The 23214-nt window shown below is 54.7% G+C and overlaps 3 protein-coding genes across 5 annotated transcripts in view; 1 reads left to right on the plus strand and 2 right to left on the minus strand.

Moving 5' to 3' along the window:
• The window catches only part of PGAP3 (post-GPI attachment to proteins phospholipase 3), a 46308-nt gene extending 29107 nt beyond the window's left edge, over positions 1–17201 (plus strand). The window contains exons 1-2 of one of the 2 annotated variants that reach the window (XM_090044516.1): positions 11882–12101; positions 12654–17201. In XM_090044516.1, the coding sequence (XP_089900642.1) occupies positions 11953–12101; positions 12654–13074 (570 nt within the window). In that variant the 5' untranslated portion in view covers positions 11882–11952 and the 3' untranslated portion in view covers positions 13075–17201. Of the gene's footprint in view, positions 1–11881; positions 12102–12653 lie in introns of those variants that run through there. The other variant, XM_090044517.1, reaches the window with a different exon arrangement.
• Positions 1668–11735, minus strand: PNMT (phenylethanolamine N-methyltransferase). 2 transcript variants are annotated; one of them, XM_090044519.1, is made up of 3 exons: positions 8128–11735; positions 3403–3610; positions 1668–2164 (listed from the first exon to the last, which is right to left on the minus strand). In XM_090044519.1, exons 1-3 carry the CDS (start codon positions 8222–8224, stop codon positions 1729–1731), a joined length of 741 nt encoding a protein of 246 aa, XP_089900645.1. In that variant the 5' UTR covers positions 8225–11735; the 3' UTR covers positions 1668–1728. The 2 variants fall into 2 exon arrangements, with proteins under 2 accessions (XP_089900645.1, XP_089900644.1); XM_090044518.1 differs by having other exon boundaries at positions 5787–11735.
• Positions 17202–20291: 3090 nt separating the features above from the next.
• TCAP (titin-cap) lies at positions 20292–22499 on the minus strand. Its single transcript, XM_090044520.1, has 2 exons — positions 22286–22499; positions 20292–21701 (listed from the first exon to the last, which is right to left on the minus strand). The coding sequence occupies exons 1-2, from the start codon at positions 22432–22434 to the stop codon at positions 21281–21283; spliced, it is 570 nt and encodes a 189-aa protein (XP_089900646.1). The 5' UTR covers positions 22435–22499; the 3' UTR covers positions 20292–21280.
• Positions 22500–23214: the final 715 nt, after the last annotated feature.

The raw sequence follows: 23214 nt of genomic DNA on the forward strand, positions 1-23214 counted from the left end.
GCAGCCTGATGCACTCAAGGTAGACATGTGCCAGGGTGGCGGAAGGGACAGGTGTTGGGGATGTCCCTGCATCATGCCAGGCATATGCCTGTGGAGATGGCTCTGTGGAGGAGCCACCAGCTGAGGTCACTCCCTGGTGGCTCGTGGAATGAGGGTGGACTGTATCTATGACAGGAAGTGATGGAGTTAAATTACAGCAAAGGAGATTTCAGTTGGATGTTAGAAAAGTTTTCTATCAGAAGGATGGTTTAGTAGTGGCAGGATTCACCAAAGGAGAGGTGAACTGTCTAAGAACAGGTTAGGCAAACAGATCTCAACCATTCGTGGCAGCTGGCTGATCATGCCTTGGGGAAAAGGGAAACATTGTGACCTCTCAAGGGCTCTTCCAGGTGCTTTTGCCCAATGGAAATAGTAAAACTAAACAGTTCACTTGCATTCAAGTCATAGGTTTTATTTTCATTAGATTCTCATGCAGTAGAGCTGTGGCACAGAGTTCGTATCTCAAACATACTTCTGCTTGGAAAACACAGATTGCCACAAAATCAGCATATGCAGTCACTAAAATAAGTCATAAACATACTTAGCTTTGTGTAAGACTCTCCCAGGCTTTTTTTTTTAAACTCACTCTCAAAATATCAATCTCCAAGTTTCCTTTCAATTCCTGATCAGTTGGACTGGCATCAGACCATGAACTTTGATAATTCTGCCCCAGGAATCCCAGTGAAATTCTAGCTCAGACAGTTATATTCTGTGCAACTACAAAAGTGATTTAATTACTAGTCTTGTTACTGATAACTTCCCTTCCTGGAAATGGGAATGCACTCCTCTTCGATTGCCTCCTAGAAATTATTCTGGAGTTGATGCTGCACACTATCGGCTGGCCTGCTCTGTCCAAAGGTTGCTGTTACATCATGCAGGATGAGGCTGAGTTGGGTGGGGGAGGGGGGGGCACAGAGGAATGAATGAGCAGAAATGTGAAGCAGCAGACTTCTAATAACAGCTCTAAATCTCTCTCTTTCAAGTAACCACCCCCTCTTTAATAGCTCTGTGACTTGGTTTCCCTTCCCCATCTATGAAACAAGCCTGCAGCTCTCCTCTTGTTCTGAGGGATGCAGAATAGTTTTAGGATGTCCTATAAGCACACTGAACCTAGGAGAGTGCTCTGTACGTGCCAGTATAACAACTACATTGGGGTGACTGGGGAAGTTGCCCTGGGTGCTAACTTGGGGCTGGGGGGGGAAGCAGAAAAATATCAAGTGCTGCTGCAGCCCCCAGAAGGCCTGGCTGATTAGCCAAGTCTGATAAGTACTCAGCTGCTGAAGCAGCAGATGCTTTGCAAATGCATGAATTGAATATGATCTCACTTTAAATATCTAAACCTCAAAGACTAGGGAAGGCTGCCCCCATCTTCTGTACTATCATAGCTCCCAAAACCTAACTAGGCCTTACATGCTCCCTATTTGGGAACAGGCAGCCTCTGCCCACAGCCCTTGTTGTTAATAGAAGCTTAGAATTTAGTAAGGGACCCCTAATTCACTTGCCTGCTTACCCCTTCACTGCCAAATATACTAAGGACATGAGTGGTGTAGCTAGCAGGGAGGGGGGAGAGGTTAATGGAGCATCATGCACTGGTGGGATTATCTGTCTATTATGGGTTTTATCTAGCTACCAAAGCTGCACGTCTATCTTAGTCAAGAGCAAGAGTATTGCCCTGCCCGGCCCTGCATCCTACACCACAGGCTGCTTCTGTGCATGGACAAAGAAGACTCCGCTCACATCATCCACCCCGATCTTCAGGCCAGGAGGCATGATGTAGGAACGGAAGTCATGGATCTTGTAGCCACTCTTGGTCAAGGCCTCTTTGACATCGGCCTCGCTCACTGGTACCACCGAGAGCTTGGCCTCCCCAGCCAGGTAGAAGGACTCCTCCAGGGCTCCGATGAGGAGGAAGTGTCCCCCTGGCTTGAGCAACGAGGTGATATTCTGCAGGGCTTGCTCAAAGCTCAGCCGGTCGGGGCTCACAGCCTCCAGGCAGAAGGTGGAAACCATGGCATCAGCCAGTTGGCGGAGCGGGGAGCCCACCGGGTTGGGCTGATGGACATCAATGGGCAGGATCTGCCTCAGTTTCTCTCTCAGCTTCTGCTCTTTCTCCTTCCACTGTTCCCTGTGTGAGCCAGGAAAGGATCAGGGCTGCCCATGAGAGAGAGCATGGCAGGGGTTGGGGAGGGAGACTCAGCTGCTCACAGGGAGGGGGCATTAACAAATATGTTGAGTCTGATTTGTGCTACAGGCACGCAAGGGAGATGAATGCGTATGGGAAGCATCACTTGGTGAGTGAAGGAGTCATGGGCCTGGACTCACTTATACAGCAAAGAGGGGAGAGTGGGAATGTGCGTGTCAGACCATATGGGGGTGACAGTGAGTGTGAATTGGAGGGAGTGTGACTGGGTGTGGGAGGCTATATGGACTATCCTGCATTGGAGGTTTTCAAGAGGAGGATGGACAAGCACTGGACAGGGAGGAGCATTCCTGCCTTAGGGCTGGGACTCGGACCACCTACTCTTTGTGTGCCTTCCAACCCTGTGGTTCTATGACTCTAGTGTGAGTGTGAATCTGAATCTGCAAAACTGTTAGTATGCATGTGTGTGCGTGCAGCTGAGCATGACAGAGAGAGATGGCATGAGTGTGAATACGAGAGCATTTGTTTGCATGTGCAACTGCATATCACTGTGACTGCATACATGTCATACTATGGTAAGTGCATGTCATACCATGGCTAGTGCTGGGGGGTCATAGACTCTTTGTATGGGGCCCCCTACCTGCGATACATGCAAGCTGACAGGACACCCCGAGCCCCTTCTCCTTTGCTCACCACCCCATCTGCACATCCCTGCAGCTCCATCCCCACTTTCCTCTTATCCATTCCTAACTAGCAAACAACAACAGGTCCCATCCCCCCCACCCCCAGCTTTGGACACATCTCCATTGACTTAAAAATTCAGCCAGACCTTGGGGTTTTAGGCTGAGCTGCCTGGTGTCTCCAACACTACCCAGCCCCCCAGCACAGTGGGTCCCCTCGCTCCTGATCCTGGTCACAAAGGCCAGAGTTCTCCTTACAGTGTGTCTGCAACCAAACCTCTGGACATCAGAGCCCTGTGTCTTGCTGGCAGGGTTATACCACCTCTGCTGCCTGGAGGAAGGCTTCAGGCATATGTAGATGATCCCATGCCTTCTGCCAGCCCCTGCTGTCTCTGGTCCTTCCCAGAGTACACTTCAGGGGCAGACACAGGTAAATGCAGACAAGGCCAACCTCAACCCTGCCACCACCCAGTCCATTCAATCTGCTTGCACTGCTGTTAGCTTGGCCCTGTCCACCCATGCCATACTCTGGCCACCACTTACCCTCTGCCCTCAATCTTGCAGACATGTTTGATGTAGGGGCTCCAGTCAAAGACATCCATCTTGTCCTGCACCCATTGCCGGAGGACCTCACGATTTACCTCCAGGTAGTCAGTGGCAATGATTTCCTCAAAGTGGTCACAGGCACTCAGGAGCTGGTAGATGGTGGGACCAGAGCCGATGTCTATCAGGGTGTGGCCGTGGATTTCACCTAGGGGAGAGGCCAGTGTCAATATGAAAATTATAAGAAGGAAGGATATTTTGATCACACCCACTGATGTTGGTGGGGTTGCAGTGTGTATCAGAGAAAAGAATTGGAGCCCATGTCCTTGAGCAGTGATTCTCAACCAGGGTGCCACTGCACCCTGGGGTATTCAAGACCTTTTCAGGTGTGCTGCAGGCTGTTATACAATGTTAGTACTGTTAGGTATACAGATGTGATTCACAAGATAAACTCGAGTGATTTCAAATGGGAAACACCCTGCCCTGCTGTGGGCTTTCTGAGTTGTTTGCAATGGAAGAATTGCCCTAGTATTTTTCTGTAGTCAAAAAACAAGCAAAAGCTAAGAGGTGGCATTTTTGTTAAGTACCCTAAAAAAGGTTGAGAACCACTGTCCTAGACTCTCCAGTCTTCCCCAGTAATAAGAGACCCAGATCAGGGTGGTGTGAGCTGATGGATGTTACTGAGGCCGTAAGACCCACTGTCGCCTTGGTCTCTGTGAGGCCCATCCCGAAGAGGCTTCTGGGAGGAAGCCAAGCTGACACCTTGAAGCGGGGCGGTCAGCTTTGTGGAAACCACAAGGATAATGACCTAATGCATCTGCTGCTGTTTGCTGATATGCAAAGATGAAAATAAGAAAGAAAAAAAAAAGGGGGAGAAAACTGTCTTTGCCCGACCAATGGCCCTGGAAATCCCAGCCCAAGAGGAACTTAAAGATAACAGTTTTTACTTAGAAATGACAGCTTTGCAAAATGAGATAATGCTCGGCTGTAATCCCAGAAAGGCAGTAAGGCTAAAAGTGAACCCCCTTCTGACAGAGAGAGTTAATGAGAAGGAGGGTATAAAAGTCAGAAAAACTGGGACCCGAGCAGAACTGCTTTGGGGAGGACGAGGCTGAGGACCCAATAAAGGAGGTAGTCTCACCACCCTGGATGCAGGGTGGGGTTCCCGAGACCCAACAGGTAATAACTTGGAACAGGGTGGGGAGTGCCTTTCTTCCAGCCCGACGCACTAGCGGCTTGTAAGCTTGCGGTGTTGATTTGGTGCGTATTGTTTTTGCAATAAAAAAGGTTACACTTGCTGTTTTACCTTGGCGTGTAACCTGTGGGTTACTCACCTTCCCCTTGGGAAGGGAGGGAGCCCTAACAGTCTCCACAGTGCCTGCAGCACAGTTAATGCTATAGACACGATATGAGAGCAATGCTGGCAGTTTTCAATGGGGATGGTGCGAAATGGAAGCCAGGGCTCCTGGGTTCTGCATCCCTGCTCTGAAAAGGAAACACAATGTAATGCAGGTGTCTCCAACTTAGGCTGTAGTATTTTGTTGCTTGTCATGTGGAAACAGTTTCTTATTAGTTACAGAAACTTCTATACAAGTATTTAAGGTACAGAGAGAAGCATTTGCTTCTGCCTTTGTAGCCAGCCTGGCTTGCAACCTGGAAGTTTCTGCTGACCACTCGCCAAGTCTCATGCAATAACACACTTCCTGGACCCCCTGTGGGTTCAGCAGAACTTACTCCATGTCCCACAGGCTCCTTGTAGGCTGCATCTGCGGGACAGGGGGCAAAGGTTGTAGAGCCAGGAGAGGTGGCAGCAGAGCAAGCAGTGGTGGGGTGAACAGGGGTGGATCAAGTGGAGGAAGCCCAAGGTGGCTGCAGGGTGAGCTGGATTGTGTTGCACAGTGGTTGCTCACCCCTGCTCCTGATGGCCAAGTCCAACAGGGTGCCAGGGCCTTGGCTTCTTCGCAGGTGTTGCCCCCACTAGCTCTGTCCCCAAATTCCCTGGCCTGCCAGAAGCTGGCAGGTTGGATAGGACATCCCCTCAGGCTGGATCCAGCTTGTGTGTTGTACCTTTGACAGCCTGAGCGTAGGAGCCAAGACACTTAAATGCTATACCCCTGCTCTGATTGAGAACATGGTGCAGAGGTTAGAGCATGAGTTTGGCAGCCGGGACTCATGGGTCCCATTCCCATGCAAGCTATCACTTCTTTGGCTGACTTAGTGGTGTCACCAGTCTGTTCTTCAGTTTCCCCAATGAGGAAAAAAGGAGACGTTCCCACTGTCCCACCTCCCGGTGCAGCCTGGTCATTAATGCTTGTAAAGCCCTTGGTCAAAGCAAGGGCTGGGATAGGCTCATGCCTGCCCTGCCACCCCTCTCAAACACTCACCTGTGGCAAAGGCCTCAGCGAGACATCGCAGCTTCCAAGGCACCACACAGTCCTCAGAGGTGAAGTCAGCACGGGGGGGCATGTAGTTATTCTGCAGGTAGGCACGGGGGTTGAACTTCTGGTAGCTCTCCCCAACAGCAGTGATGCTGCTCATGGCTGGGGAACTGGCTGGCCACTTTGTGCCCTAGCTGGGGCTGGGGCAGCTGCCTTTATAGTCTCTTCCTCATGTGGCTCAGGGCATTGCAATGTACTAATTGGGCCCAATCAAATTAGAGCCGCACGCGCACCAGGCAAGGAGGATCTGGTGCTCCCTGCAGGGAGGATGGAAATCAATGCTATTTCTCTCACTACCCACCCCCATGCCTCTACCCACAGCTCCAGTGCACAGGCTGAGGTGAGCTGGGAGGGAACCATGGCAGGGACCTGTAGGGAAGTTAATGAAGATATGTCCAGGGTGGGCAGATTAGTTTATCTCGCACCGGATGATCATTTGCCAAGTGTATTGAAAGGCGACTTTATTGTGGCCGTTCATCCACCCTAACCAGGTTAGTGTCAGGGCCAGGGGCCGGGGCTCTGTTGGAAGAGCTGCCTCTCCAGACACAGCTCTCCAGCCGCTTCGGGCTTCATTGGTAATTAGTACGATTTCTTTGCAAATGAATTGAATGCTTGTGAGAACAGGAGGAGGGGGGGATTCTGCTAAGGCTGCTCTGTCCTGGCTCACTGGCCCCCTCCCCTACTGCAAGCCCAGCCATGGTGTCCCCCACTCAGCTCTGCTGATGCCCCTCATTCCAATTACTATCCCTCTTGCCATCCCAGTCCTGGGATCCCCCCTAACAGTTTTGCTGATCCCCCTCAGACCTGACTCACTGTCCCTTCTGGTTGCCCCCGACCCCTCAGCTCCATGACCAGACATTTCCACTGCCCCTAACCACCCAGCGGCTTCATGACAGTCCCCAGATTCCAGCCTCTGTGCATCAAACCCACCTGAGCCCAAATTCTGGCCTGTCTGCTGTGCCTTGTGCTACAGGAGTGCCTCCCTGTTTACACACAAGGGACAAGCCCCTTGTCATTCTTCTGGGTCTCCTTAGTACTGCCTGTACTGGGGCTGAGCTTGCGACTAGCACCACTCCCAGCACCAGTTCAGGGCACTGGGATCTGGTGCTGCCATTGTGGGAGGGGGAAACCTCCTGTCCCAGGGCCTTGCCTGCTTCTCTTCATCACTCTCAGCCTCCTAGCCCATTTCAGTCCCTGAAACAGGGAGGAACCCACAAATGCTCCTCTCCAATAATCCCACTGGGCAGCCCAATCTCCTTCGCAACCCCCAACCTTTTACATTTGATGGGAAAGGGCTAATTGGCCCAGCTGAATGCAAACCAGGACAGTAATGGAGTTAGCGGGGAGTGGAGGAGAGAGTCATGAGTGCCCTGTCAATTGTGGCTGTGAAATATCTCTGCACAGCTAGATAACATGAGGCCTGGAACAGGTTATCAGCCCCACATGCTTTCAGGCTGTTTTGGAAAAGGCTTTTCAACCTATAAATTATGTCAGCGAAAAGCCATTAAAAAGGGAGCGATCCCAGCTGAGCCAGGCTTGGCAGGGGGTGAAAGATGTGTTTTGATTAGCTAGTGGCTGGCTGTTTTGGGGCAGGGCCAGGAGTGGTTGCTTTCAGTGCTGTCTGTTGTGGGAGGGGGAGGCTGCTGGGACAGGGATAGTAGAAGGCCTGCCACATGAATTCACTGCTGAGGGAAGAGTCTGGGTCTGCAGACCCCCAGAACTGTCCGCAGAGCCACAGGGCTGGAGTTGCCATCCACTAACCCAGACCAGATGGAGTCAGCCGGTTCATGTTCTCCCTGGCCTGTTCAGTCTGTTATCTCCTTGCCGAGGGCAGGAGGCCACTTGGAGTGGCTCTCTTTCAGTGGGGGCCAACCTTTTTGGCAGGAGTGTCACAAATTAGTCCTGTACCCTCCTCAAGTGCTACTCTGATCCCCTTTCGCTGCCTGACTTGCTGCTTTGCTTTCTGCTCCCTGCCCTGCTGTCCCTGACTGATCTGCTGCTCTGTTTTCTGCCTTTGTACCGCCTGTCCACTCCCTGATCTGCTGCGTGCCACACACAAAGGCTGCCTGTGCCATTTGTGCCACAGGTTGACCACTCCCAGTCTATGCTCTCTCTGATCAGGCTTGAGAGGGCTGCCATGAACGCACACTCTGCTCACTTTCTCCTTGGCAAATGCCAGGAGAGTGCCCCAGGGCCACCAGAAGAGCAGTGCATGGATTGGTGGCCATTGGCACACCCTAGAGTTAGGGTAGCATGAAGTGAACCCCATGCAGCATTGGACTGCTACCTGGGGAGTGGGCGCTCCTGGCCCGGGTGGAGGTGGTGCAGACGTGCCCTGAAGAAGCCCCTCGAGATTCCACAGTCCTTCCTGCCAGACCCTGCATGTTGACTTCGGTGTCCTAGTGACAGCGACGTCATTAGACTGGACTTGGGCCTGCAGAGTAGTCTCCTGAGCCAGGCTGTGGTATTCAAGCCATTGGAGAGATCCATGCCAGAGGTGTGTCTAATGTGAGGGGTTCCACTGGTAACCTCCTCCCTCCCCAAAACATCAGGAAGCCTTGGAAGAAAAGTGTTGGAAATGAGTTTTTTCAGGAAGAAAATGTAAACCTGAAGCCTGAAAAGAACAGGAGATTTCTGTGGACCTGGTAGAGAAATGGTCCAGTTGCTACTATCTCCCTTGCCCTTTCCCCTTCCTCAGAGCAGGACCTAGAGCCCTAGTACCTTAGTGCCCAGTCCCCTGCTGTAACTGCTAGCTTCACCTCTCAGAGCTAGGACTAGAAGGCAGGAGTCTTGAATCCTAGCCTGGCTTTTCTACCACTGGATCTTTCCTCCTCCCAGAATTGGGTAGGGAACCCAGGTTTTCTAGCTCCCAGGTCCCTTTTTCCAGACATTAGTTCGGTGGTTCTCAACTTCTTTGGGCACAAGGCACCCCTTACTGGACACAAGACACCCCTCCATATCATTTGTGAACTGAGTGGCATCCAATTTCAAAAAATACTAGTGCTTACCTCCCTTGCAGAGAGGTCAGGCTGTGGGTATAGGGGATTGCTCAGGCAGGAACAAACCTGAGCCTGCCCTTATCTGCTTATCTCCTCATACTTCTTTTATCAGCTCACACTTTGAGGCACCCTTCAAAGAATCTGGTAGTGCCCCTGCAATGCTGTGGCACCCTGGTTAAGTATCGCCACACTAGTTTCTACCCACCTTCTGGATGTAAGTCCCCTGCACTGAGTCCTGAAGCTCTGAGCTGGAAACATGAGTCAGTCATGAGCTTCAGCACCCCTTTGCCAGGGAGCCGTCATCCAGGGAGACTCCATATATGTGCATGTATATGCACACACACACACACACTCCCTCCCACTGTGGGAGGGCAGTTTAGGTGTCCTAGTACATTTTATCCCAGCTGAGGGGATGTTTTTCACATGACATCCCCAGACAGAGCTCAGGATGCTATTTATCTGTTCCCCACAGAGCGTGGGGCATCTCGCTCCCCAGCTGGGGGTTGCTGGATGAGGAACAGCAGGGTCAGGTTTCAGGATGAACTAATCCCCCAAACCCGGCAAGCAGCAGGCTGTCAACTCCACAGCCCAGGCCAGGTGCCCAATCCAGTCCATCAATGATAAACCCAACCTGCCTTCACCACCGCCTCTCCCTCCTTTAGTTTTCCGGTATACTCCCACTTCCTTTTCATGGCTCAGCATGCCTGGCTTATCTTCTCCTGGCCTTTGACTTAAGCCACAAGCGAGCTGAGTTTGGTGGGTCTCAGCCCCCAGAAGCTGCCATATCACTGAGCACCTGGATTTATCAGCTACCTTAGCAAGGGGTTCCCTAGGGAAGGTGTGGTATTGGCCCTAAGTGTGCTGGGGGGAGAAGGGGGAGCCCTGGCACACAGGCATGGAGGTGAAGTGGGATAACAGGCATTTAAAGCAGCAAAGCCTCTTTGCAAACAACAGGGTATAACACAGTGGGTAGCTGCTGGGTGTGCTGCCCTGGTAGGAGACCAGATCTGTATGTGTGGCAGGGCAGCCTCTAGGGGTGCCGTGACCTCCCCTAGCACCCCCTGGCTACCATGTCAAGCCAGTGTCAATGCACCCTCACCAATCTCACCCACCATGTCTCTGATGTTTTAAATGTTTAGGGGAGGCTGCCTTTTCCATCTGCTTTGACATGGTGCCTTGACGTCACTTAGCCAATGATCTGTCTAGTTGCCCCAGTGCACTCTAGCCTTGGGGCTACCTGTAAGTCCTACTGTCACCCACCCTGGGGCCTGCTCAACACGCTTGCCCCTCCTGGGGTCTGGCTTGCGCTCATGCAATTGGGGCTTAGGCAGCCTCAGCTTTACCTGGCCCCAGACCCCCTTCTCTGGGTCTTGCACCCACTGGGCTTCTAACAATCAGGGCTCAGGCAGCCTTGGCCTTACCTGGCCCCCAGACCCACTTCTTGGGTCTTATGTCCCACTGAGGCCTGTGCCTCATGGTCTTGCCCCCAACCGGGTCCTATGCCTCGTGCTCGCCTGCACTGGGGCCTTCCTCGCAACTCCCATAATCGGGGCTCAGGCGGCCTTGGCCTTACCTGGCCCCAGACCCCTTTCCTGGGGCTTACACCCCACTGGGCGTCTCCCAATTGGGGCTGAGGCAGCCTCAGCTTTACCTGGCCCCAGCCCCCTTTCCTGGGGCTTACGCCCCCCTGGGCCTTTCACCTGCACCCACGCTGGGCTCCTCCCAGTACTGCCCCACTGGGGCCAGGGTCGGGGCTCCCTGAAACGCAGCACCACTCTCCGGCACCAAACTGCTGTGCCTTCTCTGGCACCAGGACCCCCCACACTACTGGGGAGCTCCTATGAGGCCTCCTCCACCCCTACAGCCTCACCCAGTCCTCCGGTCTAATATTAACGCAAACCATAAGCCAATCAGCCGTAACACAAAAACCCAACTCAAGTGCTAGCCTCCTGGCTTAAAACATAAACCCTAAGCCTTCTGGCTCATCACTCTTTCCTTCCCTATTAGGGCTCCTCTGCCTGATATTCTCACCCAGGAACTGCTCAGGTCATCCAGCCTCCCACTTCTACCTACTCCCATCAGAGCTCTCTCCTTCACAGCTGCCAGAAGGGAACTGCCTCTTGGCCTCAGCCTAGGCTGTTTATAAAGGCCAGGCCCTGCCCCCTTCTGGTCAGCTGACCTCTGGGGTTGTCCCGGCAACCCACACCTGTGCTGCCCTGGTGAGTGGCAGCTGCCCATATTCCTGTTATTAGTAGCAGGCACCCTAGTGCCCTGCTACAGTATGGCACCTGATCCGCTGCAGCCATGGATGGGACTCTTACAGTGCTCTCAGCTCCCACTGATTCCACTCCTGTGTGTGTGCATCTGGGCTGTACTGGGGCCCAGCGGTTAACAGCTGGCTCACCTCCTTTCAGCGCAGGTCTAGTTTTTAGCATTGAGCGTTGCAGGGGAGGGTGGGTGGAGGGCTAGGAGTCAGGACTTCTGGGTTCTATTCTCTTCTCTGAATGGGGTGCAAGGGTTGCTGTGTTAGAGCAGTGAGATTGGACTGGCTCAGGCCTCCTAGGTTCTGCCTGTGGCTTAGGGAAGGTAGTAGCATCTAGAGGATTAGGGGATGGTGGTGGGAAAGAAGTCGTGAGTTATTGCTGTGAGTAAAGAGAGGGGGAGCAGGGTAGGGGTTGGTAGCCAGGACTCCTGAGTTCTCCCTGTGTGCTGAGCAGAGCAGAGCAGAGCAGAATGGTTCATGCTCTTGAAGGCAAAGGAACAGTCCTGCAAAGCGCCACAGTCCAGAGAGGCCCAGCATTAGCCCCTCAACAAGCAGGAGTCCCTACAGCCTTTCCAAAGGCTGCATGAGGGAAGGGGTTAGCAAGAGTATAAATATTGGCATGTCTCATGGGAGCTCTAGTGGGGGTGAGGTGTTTCCAGTAACACTCAGGCTGAGGCAGTATCCAGTGTCCAGAGCACTGGAGAGTGACTGCGCAGGACAGATATAGCCCCTTACGCCATGTCTATCGGAAATAGCAGCAGGGAGGCTATATATGCCCAGGCTGGGTAGCTGCATCCCACAGGCTGAGGCACACACACACCTGGCAGAGGAACAGGCTCTGGACACAGCCATGTTTGGCAAGAGCGTGGTGCTGCGCAGCGCGGGGCTGCTGTCGGCAGCTGAGCTGGGCTGCCTGGTGCGGGAGGAGGACATGGGACGGAAGGAGTCCTTCCAAGCCGAGTGGAAGGACCTGTCGCTCTCCACCAGGCCCGAGAAGGGGTGAGTGATGGCATGGGCTTGCCAAGTTGGGGGGCAGGGGGAGGTACCAGCATTTCTGTGGCCCCCTCTTGGCCAAAGGCATCTCACCAACAGGGCTTAAGGGAACCCTGGGAGCCTCTGTGGAGATGGGGCCTGGGGTCCTGAAGCAAAGTGTAGCCCTGCCTCAGCCCCTTCCATGATGCTCAGCCAGCCCCAGGCAGGGAGTCACAGCCACTGGGCACAGCAGTGCACCTTGCTCTCAGTATCCTCCACAGCCTAGCCCATTCCATCCCCCTGTGTCTGCCTCTTTCCCCTTGTTCCTGGGCAGACCCCGGGCCCTCTCCCCTCCCCTGGAGGTGAGTGGGAGTGGGGAATGGCAAGTATCACACCCCTTCTGTCCCTACCTCCCTGCCCCAGCACAGCTCTGCTACCTGCCGGCCCTGCCCTGGCACTGATGGTCACCGCTCTGGGTCCTGGGGCTCTTCTGGGCTCCCTGGCTTGGGGAAGGGGGTGGGGGAAGGTTGCCTTGCTGGGCTGTGCCCACAGCTCCCCAATGTTGCTTCCTCCCCGCAGCTGCTCCCGGCGGGAGGTGGATGACCGGCACAAGGAGACATTCTGGCAGCAGCAGGAGACGCGCATTGTGGTGCAACGGTCACCTTGGCAGGTGCTACGGCTGGGCCGCCTGGGTGAGCCCCTGGCCCAGTACCACCTGCCATACCAGCGGGTCCTTCCCCTGCCCATCTTCACACCAACAGACCTGAGTGCCAAGGCCGAGCGGATGGCCACCCCGCCCCAGCTGCGCAACATGGTGGACTTTGAGGAGGCGCTGGCCAGGGGTACCCAGGCCAATGGGCTTTGCCCAAACAAGATGGGTGTGGCCGAGATCACCAAGGAGCTGCCCCCTGTCATCCCGCCCAGCCGGCCCAGCTTTGGCAAGGGCGGCCTGCCCCGCTCCTTGTCCCGCTCCATGTCCCAGGATGCCCAGAGGGGCTGAAGATCTGGGGGGCACCCCCTGCCGGAGGGCATCAGCTTCCAGCTAGGAAGAACTCTAGAGCTAGTGCTGCCTGCAGGCAGATGTGTCATCCTGTGTGTGTTAGAGCTGTGTCTATGGAGGACCCTGGGCGATTCCCCAGGTGCCAGGGTGAATTGTGCCCTGCTGCAGGCACAGGGCACTTGTCCCCGGGTGCCTTTCACCACGCTTTGCTGCTTTCCTTAGTTGCCAGGGGTTTTACGAGGTGGGGGGTCAGGCAGGGGGGCTGGGATCTGGCATGCTCAGCAAACCGTAGGGGCATGGTGCTATGGGGAGGCAGGGTGGGTAGTGGTTAGGGCAAGGTAAGGGGATAGTGGATTCAGAAGCCTGAGTCTGTTCCTCATTCTGAGGTAAAAATAAGGTGATTGAAAGATTTCAGAGGACTCTTACCAGATCTGTGAGGTGAGTGTGGTTAAGTAGTTAGAGATGGGGAGGTTGGGAGCCAGGACTCCTGGGTTCTTGTCCCAGATGTGGGAGAGGAGCATTGTCTAGTGGTTAGACTGGAAGGGGCTTCAAGAGTTTTAGGTTCTCTACCCAGCTTTTCTCCCAACTCCCTCTTGGGTACAGGCACTCCCCCTGTCTATGGCTCAATTTCCCCAGGGATAAACTGTGGGGATGCTGAGCTGCTTCATGCGAGTCAGGGGTTAACACTTGAGTCCCTTGGAGGGAGGGGAAGGTGCCAGGATCCCTGCTCTTGTGTCTCCCCATGTGCAGGGAAGGTGGAGGAGATATTTCGCACAACCCACTGGCCCAACCTCAGTCTCTTCTTATGGGCCATGGGGTAAGGGCCCAAAAGACAGACACTCCCAGCTGGAGCAGGGCAGAGATGGCAGTCGTACGTGAATGATGGTGAAGGGAAAATTAGGCCATGATTGGGGCAAGTGATAGGCCCCTGCAGGGAAAGACAGTGCAGCAGAGGCTCTTCCAGACCAGGCACCAGTGGCAAGGATGGAAATGCCAGTCCCCTCCATAGGCAAGGTTCCAGTGACCCTGCAGCCCGCGGGGCAGGGAGCCCTTTAAAACCAGTCTGGTGGGGAGGAGCAGGTTAGGGCTGATGTAGATGCTGCTGAGATGGGTTGAGGTGGGAGGGGCACAGTAGGTGCTTAACGCAGGCTCATTCTGGGGTAAAGGGTCCTGCCTATTGCCACATCCATGGGTGGGGGTGTCTGTCCATGGAACTGGTTTTTATATTGCAATAAAATTCCAATATCGTATTGCACTAAAATTCTTTATATAATAATAAACTTCCAAGTCCTTGCTCTGCTCATTCCTTGGAGACACGTGATCCCTGCTGTAAGCAAGCAGGGGAAAGGGTTGGGTAGGGGCAGGTGCATCTCTGCACTGAGCATAACCCAAGCAGCCAGGTCTGGTCAGGGCTGGTGCCTGGCTCAGTTATAAACCCCCTGTCCCTCCTCCTGGTCAGAGCACAGACAACTGTAGTATAGAAGGACCCAGGGCTGTGCCTGACTCCCCACCCCGTTGCTTTGTTGAGGCTTTGGAAAGAAAGACAGAATTGGGCTGAGGTGAAAGAGCCATGCTGGCTGGGGGTGGGAGAACCTCCTTGAATCTGCTTCTCAAGCTGGGGAGTGAGCTGAGGGAGGAGCGAGATCTGTCCTGGCAGCCAGGAGATCCACAGGGTCTGGGGTACTGGGAGCAGGAGTGCACTGTGGCCCAAGGAGCAGGAGAGTAAGGGGAGCCAGGGAAAGGCAGTGGAGTTCAGAGCACTTGTGGCTGGGGTCAGAGGAAGGTTGGGCTGTAGGAGCAGAGGGAGCAGCCACGTTCTGATAAGGGTGGCCCTGCCAGCTTGGTTTCTCTGGGGTTTCATCTGGCACATCTGAAGTCTGTGCCAGAAGGAGCAACCACAGTCCTCATGTGGTTTCAGCACCATGAATTGTGCAGCCAGAGCTTGGGAGACAGGACACCTGTCCATACACCGCTTGGGAGAGAATCAAGTGCTTGGAGCCAGGGATCAGGAACCAGGACTCCTGGGTTCTGCACCCGGTTCAGCCCCTGCCCTGCCTCAGCCAGGTCAGCTCCCTGCACAGTGCCTCAGTTTCCTCCCGTTCTTTCCAAGGACCCTGTTCTGTCACTGTTGTGAGACCTCCAGCTCCTCCTGAGATGGGCTGCAGCAGCCCAAAGGGCCCAATCCTTTTGAATGGCCACAGGCTGAGATGACTGTTGAGGCTGCAGCTGTGTGGGAGACAGTCATTCCCCAGCACATTGGTCCCAGGACTTCAGTGTGGTCCCTAATGGGGAGTAGGGAAAAGCCCAGGCCTGGGGGGATTTACCAAGAGCAGGTCCTGCTGGGTAAGCTCTGCTGTTCTACACCTTCCCCTCCCATCCAAAGAGCTGGGCAAGGGCTGAGAAGCCCCCTCATGGCTCAGCTGCTAATCATCAACATGAGGGTTGTGCATTCAAGTCCCATCTGTGATGAGATGCTGCTCTGAGGAGGTGAAGTTTCAGGGAGCCCTCTGCCCAGTGGTGAGGGGTTGGGGAGTTTGGCTGCCTTCTCAGCTGCTCCCTTCCCAGCCAGTGCATCTCTAACTCAGGTGAGCAGCTTTGTGGGGTGGTGTTGATAGGGGTGGCCCTGCGAGCCTGGTTTTTTCTGGGGTTTCAGCTGGCAGCACTGTTCCCTGATTTATTAACAGCAGTGGGACAGGCCTGCTAGTCCCTATAACCCAGCTGCCTCTTATCTGCCCCTATAGACACCAGTAACAGGGCTCTGGCTGTCCCAGAATGCCCTGCTCAGAAGCAAAACTGCTGAATCTGCACCAAATACAGAGGGGGCTTTGAACCAAGGTCCCAATGCACAAGGCCTGGGGAACGGCAGACTTCAGTCTGTCAGGGGGCATCACCCACCTTGTACCCTGCTGCCCACCCCAGAACCAGGGTAACCCAGGGGCAGACCATCAGGGCTCCTTGTCTCCTCTAGTGGCTGGTTTGCAGAAATGCCGAGTGGCCAGCTTGTCACTGGGCAACTCGGGGAGTGGATCCTTCAGCTTGGAAGGGGGAGGTGGCTTTTTTTTTTTTTATAGCAGCAGAGGCCCAGTCGTGGTGACATGAGCTCCAGCTCTCCACCACCCAGGAGCCCAGCATGGAGGGGGCACGTAGATCCACTTGCTGGGCTACCAAGGCATGACTCAGGCCTTCCCCAGCTGGGGGCCCTAGATCCATAAGAAGTCTCTGGCTCATCCCATCCACAACAGCCTGCTCTGCCTAAATATAACCCAGCCAGGCATCCACTGTCCAAACCAGTCCCCGCTCCCTACAGGCTTGGCATCCTGCCGTAGGCATGGGGGGTACTATGGGTGTAAACAGAAGCGGCTGGCAAGATAAGCACAGACCCGTGTGACACTGCTAACTGCCAGTCTGTTATTTTTAAAGGTGCCATGTCCTCTTACCACAATTCCCCATGCAGCCTTGCTGTTAGATAACAGCACCGGGCCTACAATGTGCTCATAGGGCAGCTCAATCCAGCCATGTGCCTGCAGGCAGGTACTGTGGAAGTGTCCCATTTCCCCCAACTCTCCTGATGCCCTTCACTCCCAGCCCACAGCCCCCTGCTAGCCCAGCCCTGGGGTCGCCATGGCTAAGCTAATAGCACTCTCATCCCTAAGCTCTCCTCTGCCCTGAGCACTGCTGATACCCAGCCTCTGCTCGGCTGAGCCATCCAGTCACTAGTCACCCAGCGCTGTCAGTCAAACAAACAGCCCCAGGACCATGCTGGGCGCCTGGGGTGCCTTCCACATGTCCAGTAGGGTCAGGGCAGTGCTGATGTAGGACAAGCTGGGGCTAGAACTGCTTACTCTTATTCTCATGCTTTCACAAGAATGTACCAAAGAAGCACCTGCAACTGGGTTTTCCGCTTTGTTGCGTGAGAATGCAAAACAAGCTAATGGCTAGAAAGTCCCAAACTTTACAACCAATTTTGCAACTATGTAACCCGAAGTATGCCTGCGCTAATGGAATTTCCCAGTACCTTGTAATCGAGTATATAAGCAATGGAGAATAGGCACTCAGGGTCAGCTTTGATCTGAGTCTCATGACTCCAGGCTGACCTGCTTGGAAGCAATAAAGGCTTTGTCTCTGTGGCTTGTGGTGTGACTCACTTCTGGGGACCAAATTAGAACTTAGCCTCCAGGAGCTCGAACGGCCCCTTGTGCAACACTGATGCCCCCTGCAATCCCCTCACTTTCTAGAAGCTACCACCTGCTCCTTTCCTAGAAACAAAGCTATGCCAAGGCCATAAACAGTCTCCGGGCCTGTGGCACAGGTTTGTGAGGGTGTATCCCCATATAAGCTCACACACCCGCGCTGCAGGCAGGAGGGCAGAGTTGCTGCAAACAGTCAAAAAGCCCAAGACTGGATCGATTCAGTCTTTGCAGGTTGGTCCAAGCTGCAGAGGTTAAAGGGAAACAGAAGTAAATACACATTTACCTTTGATTCTGGAAATGCAGCCACCTGCCTGCAATAGCTCAGGCCAGAAGCTGGGGGCCACTAGAGCAGGCTCTCTGGCTGTGTGTTCACTTCCTCTTCCTACTTCCCCCAAGGTCTCTGGGATTTACAGTCCAGACTCACAACAACAGGACTCTGCAGAGTTGGTTGCTCATGGTCATGACTTTCCCTTCCTGCTTCCAGGTGCCTCTGAGATTTGTAGTCCACAGTTGTAGCCAGCAGTAAGTTTGAGCAGGGAAGGGGTGTTTAACCCCTCTTCCTGGCCCTAGACCCTAGCCAGGGTTTGCCTGCAGGAGCTGTTTCCCCCCTCCCCCCCCCATTGACTGGGCTGCATCTCCACCTGGGTTTGCCCCCCCTGAACCCTCCTCACCAGCCAATCCTCACTGTTCCAGCTAGGAGCAGACAGCCCAGCCCAGGGCTGGAAAGCATGCTGGGATGCTGAGGAACTGTGATTTAACTTGAATGGGGAAGGGGTCTGGGACAGAAGTTTCATAAACCGGTTTGATGCAAATCACTTAAGTCTGATATACTACATTCAACCAGGTTTATCTTAAACCAGTTTCAACCATTGCAAAATGGCTGAAACTGGTTTATGTGCACTGAGCTTCTGCTCTGTTACAGGTTTAAACCAATTTCTGATCACTTAAACCAGTTTATGTGTAATTTTTGTCCCTATACACCAGGACAAAACCTAGGAGTCCCTGCACTTAGTTCCCACTCCTGCTCTAGCCACTGGACTCCACTCGCCTCCCAATGCTGGGGCAGAATTGGCCAGAACAGTGTCCTGGGCCCTGTAGGAGGCAATGGTTCTGCCTCCCCTCACCCTCCCAGCCCTGTGCAGGGTGGGTTATGGGGGTTCTTGGGTTGGCATACCTGCCAGGGTGGGGGTGGGTGTTGCCACTGGCTGAGAAGACATGCATTGAAGACAGCAGTGAGGGCCAGGAAGAGCCTGGACCCAATAATGAGGCTGGATGGGCACCAGCAAAGCCAGCTGTCTGGCTTATGTAACAGCATCGCCACCTGAATAATGGCAAATCCTGCTTCTTGTCCGAGTGCCCAGCCCTGTGGAGGGAAGGGTGGAGGAGGGAGGTGCAGGGAGACCAAGCACAGGCCTCAAACCCCAGATTAGCTGTACTGTCCTGGCCTGAGCACACTGTTCCCTGGGCCCTGGCTATGTGCCCCCTCCCTGGCCATCTGTTCCCAGCTCCCTGGCAGCCAGCCCTGCGCTGCTCACCCTCCCAGTGCCCTTGGGACACAGCAGGGATGGAGAGGCCAGTTGGTGGGGGCTCCCCAGAGAGGCTGTGCTGCCCATGGGTGGAAAGCATAAGGGGAAGAAGAGGGTCCATCCCCACCTTCACTCTTGAGCTGAGGTCAGGAAGGCTAGGCCAGTTCCCCTCACTCCCCCAGCCCTGCACACACTGGGCATCACCCCCCAAACACATCTGGTTGTACCTTCCCCCACACACATTGTGGGTTTCACCTTCCTCCCTGCCCCCACCACACCCTCTCCCCTAACACACCCCCTGCCCTGCTCCATGACAAAGCTCTACTTGGTACTAAGTCCAGGCCTGGGTGGGTCATCTGGAGCTATTCCGGGTTGGGGAGAGGTAGTGAAAGGGGTGGAACAGGACACCTGAGCTCCCTTATGCTGCCCTGCAACAGGTAGCAAACTACAGTCTGCCAGGGGAGCTGCCCTGGGGTCTCCAAGTGCTGGAAAAGTCCTGGAGGCAGCATGTCCCATACCTACCTCCTCCTTCCCAGCCCAGGGGAAGCAGGACAGCCCTAGTGCAGAGCCAAAGGGAAGGGGGCTTTTCTTCAGGGCATCTGCATGGAGAACAGGCCTCCAGGGTAGACCTTTGTGGGTCCTCAATACAACATGATACTGCTCATTGGGAGGGTATGGGGCAGTTGGACCTAGGAGTCCTGCATCCCAACCCTGCCGAATAGCGCTGGACATACAACTCTTAAGTTGGAGCACCAAAGAGGAGAAAAGAGTAGCTTCTGGCAACTGTTACTGCAGCTTCTCTTTCTACTCAGCTGGAAGACACCTGTGACCAGGTCCCACTGTCTCAGCCCTGTGCAAGGGCATGGGCTTTGCTAGTGCCTGTGCTATGCAGGAAACCCCAGGGCTGTTGGCGAAGGACCCAACATCAATCCAGAAGGGCTGTTACACCAGCAGGAGCCACTAGGTGGTGCTGTACCTATGGCTTACAAGATCTTTTTCAGGCTGTAGAACTGCTGGGTTGTCAGTCTGTGATGCACATCTCTGTGGGGTGCTGTAGCCAGCAGCAGGGGTTTGCTTTCTGCCTTCATCTCTGAGTGAAGTCAGTGCTAGGGGCTGAGTTTCTCCTTGGAAGCCAGGCATGTGTGTGTAGGCTAAGACTGGTGTCCCAGCAGCTGGCTTGTGTGCTGAGACTAGGATAGTCCATATAGGTAAACACAAGCAAGACACACTAAGGAACTACTCAGAGTCCACCTTGCTGATTCGTCCCCCCAGTGGCAGGAAGGAGGTGGCAGAGTCTCAACATTTTCTGCTGCTCAGCTAAGGGGGAGGGGGTCAGATTCCCCAGTCCTAAGACACCCGTGTCCTGCCTCTGTGTGCGAAGTCCCAGTGGCAAAGGGGCCAGTTGCTGGAAGTGTTTGCCTGGCCTGCCTGGGTTTTGATCCTTCTGGGGTGTGTCCCCAACCCAGAGCAGGTCCCACAGTGAAACAGAAGGACTCACTCAGTCTTTTCTTATTTTATTATTCAATGAGCCTCATAGAACGTGATCCTGGATGGAAACAGGGGAAAACACTGAACAACAGAGACATGTGCAGCAGGTTCCTCCCCAGAATCAAAAGCTGCTGGAAGGAGCACCAAGCTCACCCACTTTCTGCCCTCTGGAGCCTCTCCCCTTAGTGCTCCAGTGAGCCTTGTATCCCAGCTCACCCCTACCTCTGAACCCTTTGACCTCCTCCAGTACCCTCAGCTACCCAAACCCACAGCAGTAAAAGCAGCCTTTGCTCTGCCCAGGGGCATTCACCCAATCCAAAAGAAAGGCTCCAGTTTAGGAAGGGGGAGGTGCTCCTAGTGACACAGCAGGTCAGGAGCACAGTGGGGAAGAGGAGTCCTATCAGCCTCTCCAACTACTGGACAGTGCTCCCTTCCCAACAGCCACTCACTCTCTTCTGACTCAGGCACCTGCTCTAGCCATTAGCCTGTATTGCCCTCTCCAAGCTGGGACTAGAACCCAAGGGTCCCAGTTCCCAGCTTCCAAATACCAGCATGCACTCCTCTCACTGCCCAGGCTTGCAATGAACTTCTCCAAACACTAGCCCTCACCTAGCTGGGGGCCCAAGAGCAGTAATGTCTCTTGGAAAGGTTCCCTGCTCCGTGAAGCTAAATCTATCAGCCATTGTGACAGCTGATTGACAGCTCCTCCAGGAAGACAGTCCTTAAAGAGACAGCCTTATTATATGAGCAATCATTGGCATGCAAGGTGTCGGACAAACTTGGCATGGTCCCTGCCCCAAAGAGCATATAGTCTAACTCAAGAAGCCTAATGCACCCATGGCGTAGCCTCACTGAGCTCACACTAGGGATGGATTTGCCCCACAGTGGGCCTGTCTAATAACCATGTGTCCCAGTACACTAGGGCCTGTGGGTATTTCTCATGCAGAGGGAGCCAAAAGCTGGGAAAACAGAGCCCTAAAGGAAAGTCTATGTACCAGATTCTCAGCCCCTCTGGGCCTCCTGGGATATGGAGCGGGACAAGGAGCGGGGCAGGCCGTCCTTGCCAAAGCTGGGCCGGCTGGGCGGGATGACAGGGGGCAGCTCCTTGGTGATCTCGGCCACGGCCGTCTTATCTGGGCAAAGCCCATTGGCCTGGGTACCCCCAGCCAGCGCCTCCTCGAAGTCCAGCATATCATGCAGCTGGGGCGGGGTGGCCGTCCGCTCGGCCTTGGCACTCAGGTCTGTTGGCGTGAAGATGGGCAGGGGAAGGACCCGCTGGTATGGCAGGTGGTACTGGGCCAGGGGCTCACCCAGGCGGCCCAGCCGTAGCACCTGCCAAGGTGACCGTTGCACCACAATGCGCGTCTCCTGCTGCTGCCAGAATGTCTCCTTGTGCCGGTCATCCACCTCCCGCCGGGAGCAGCTGTGGGGAGGGGGCAGCATTAGGGAGATATGGGCACAGCTCAGCGGGGCATCCCCCCCCCCCACACACACACACACACTTCCCCAAGCCAGGGAGCCCAGATAAGTCCCAGGACCCAAAGTGCTGACTGTCAGTGCCAGGGAAGGAGCAGACACTTAGATCCTTTCTGCCCCCAGCTGAGCAGGTGGCAGAGCTGTGCTGGGGCAGGGAGATGGGGCCAAACTGGATATGACCCTCCCCATTCCCCTTCCCACTTGGGAGGTGGTGCACCTCCTGGAGTGGGGAGAGGCCAAAGGTCTGCCAAAGAACAAGGGGAAAGAGGCAGACACAGGGGGCTGGGCTCGGGGAGATGCTGAGCACTGGGCACTGCTCTGCCCAGGGGCTATGCCTGTGACTACCTGGGCACCTTGGAGGGGCTGAGGCAGGGCCACTCATTGCTCCAGGACCCTTGGCCCCATTTCCACAGAGGGTCCCAGGCCTCCCTTCAGCCCTGTTGGCAAGATGCCTTTGGCCAAGAAGGGGCTGCAACAGTGCTGGTGCCCACCCCCCAAACCTGGGGAGCCCATGTCATCATCATCACTCACCCCTCTTCAGGCCTGGTGGAAAGTGACAGGTCCTTCCACTCAGCCTGGAAGGACTCCTTCCGTCCCATGTCCTCCTCCTGCACCAGGCAGCCCAGCTCAGCTGCCGACAGCAGCCCCGCACTGCACAGCACCACGCTCTTGCCAAACATGGCTGTGTCCAGAGCCTGTTCCTCTGCCAGGTATGTGTGCGCCTCAGCCTGTGGGATTCGGCTGCCCAGCCTGGGCATATATAGCCTCCCTGCTGCTATTTTAGGTGGTGTCACTGGCACAGCATGTACATGTTGCATGGACTGCAGCCAAGGCCCCCTTGCCATGAGCAGGTGCTTGGGGGAAATGTGTGATGATGCATGCCTGCATATGTGTGTGTATGTGTGTGTGTGCGCTTGCACGTGGCTGTGTGTGTGTCACACTGGTCTGTGGGAAGATTCCAGCAAGTTCCTGCTCCTGGACATTTTCTCTGCACCTCTCCTATCCCATGAGTTGGGGTAGACAGCAGTGCCACATGGGTCCCTTCCTTCCAGCAGGGCTAGAGAATGGACCGGGGATGTCCCCACTGCCTGGCACTCACTGGCCCCTTTATGGCGTCCATCAGGAGTACCCGGGTTAGCCCAGAACACCAGCCATTCTGTTACCAGCTCTGCCTGACCCCAGGCCCAGACCCCGCTCACTCCCAGGCCCAGTGTTGCCCTAGCTGCCCAGGACTTCCGCTTTGCACTGCCCTAGCACAGGCCATCCATGGGGCAGATCCCAGCTCCTCCCTCAACACCAAAAAGGGGGTGCAAACAATATTTGTCAGGAGAAGATGCTTGATCCCCATAACCCTGTCTGTCCCTGTCACTCCCCTCACAGGTCAAAGCCATCTGGGCTCAGCCAGGCTGCCATGTCCAAACCCAACCAAGGTTGGGAGGAGAGTGTGAAAGCAGTGCATA

The sequence above is a fragment of the Crocodylus siamensis genome, chromosome 4, assembly GCF_052110815.1.
Source record: "Crocodylus siamensis isolate JL-2025a chromosome 4, ASM5211081v1, whole genome shotgun sequence".
Lineage (NCBI taxonomy): Eukaryota > Metazoa > Chordata > Crocodylia > Crocodylidae > Crocodylus > Crocodylus siamensis.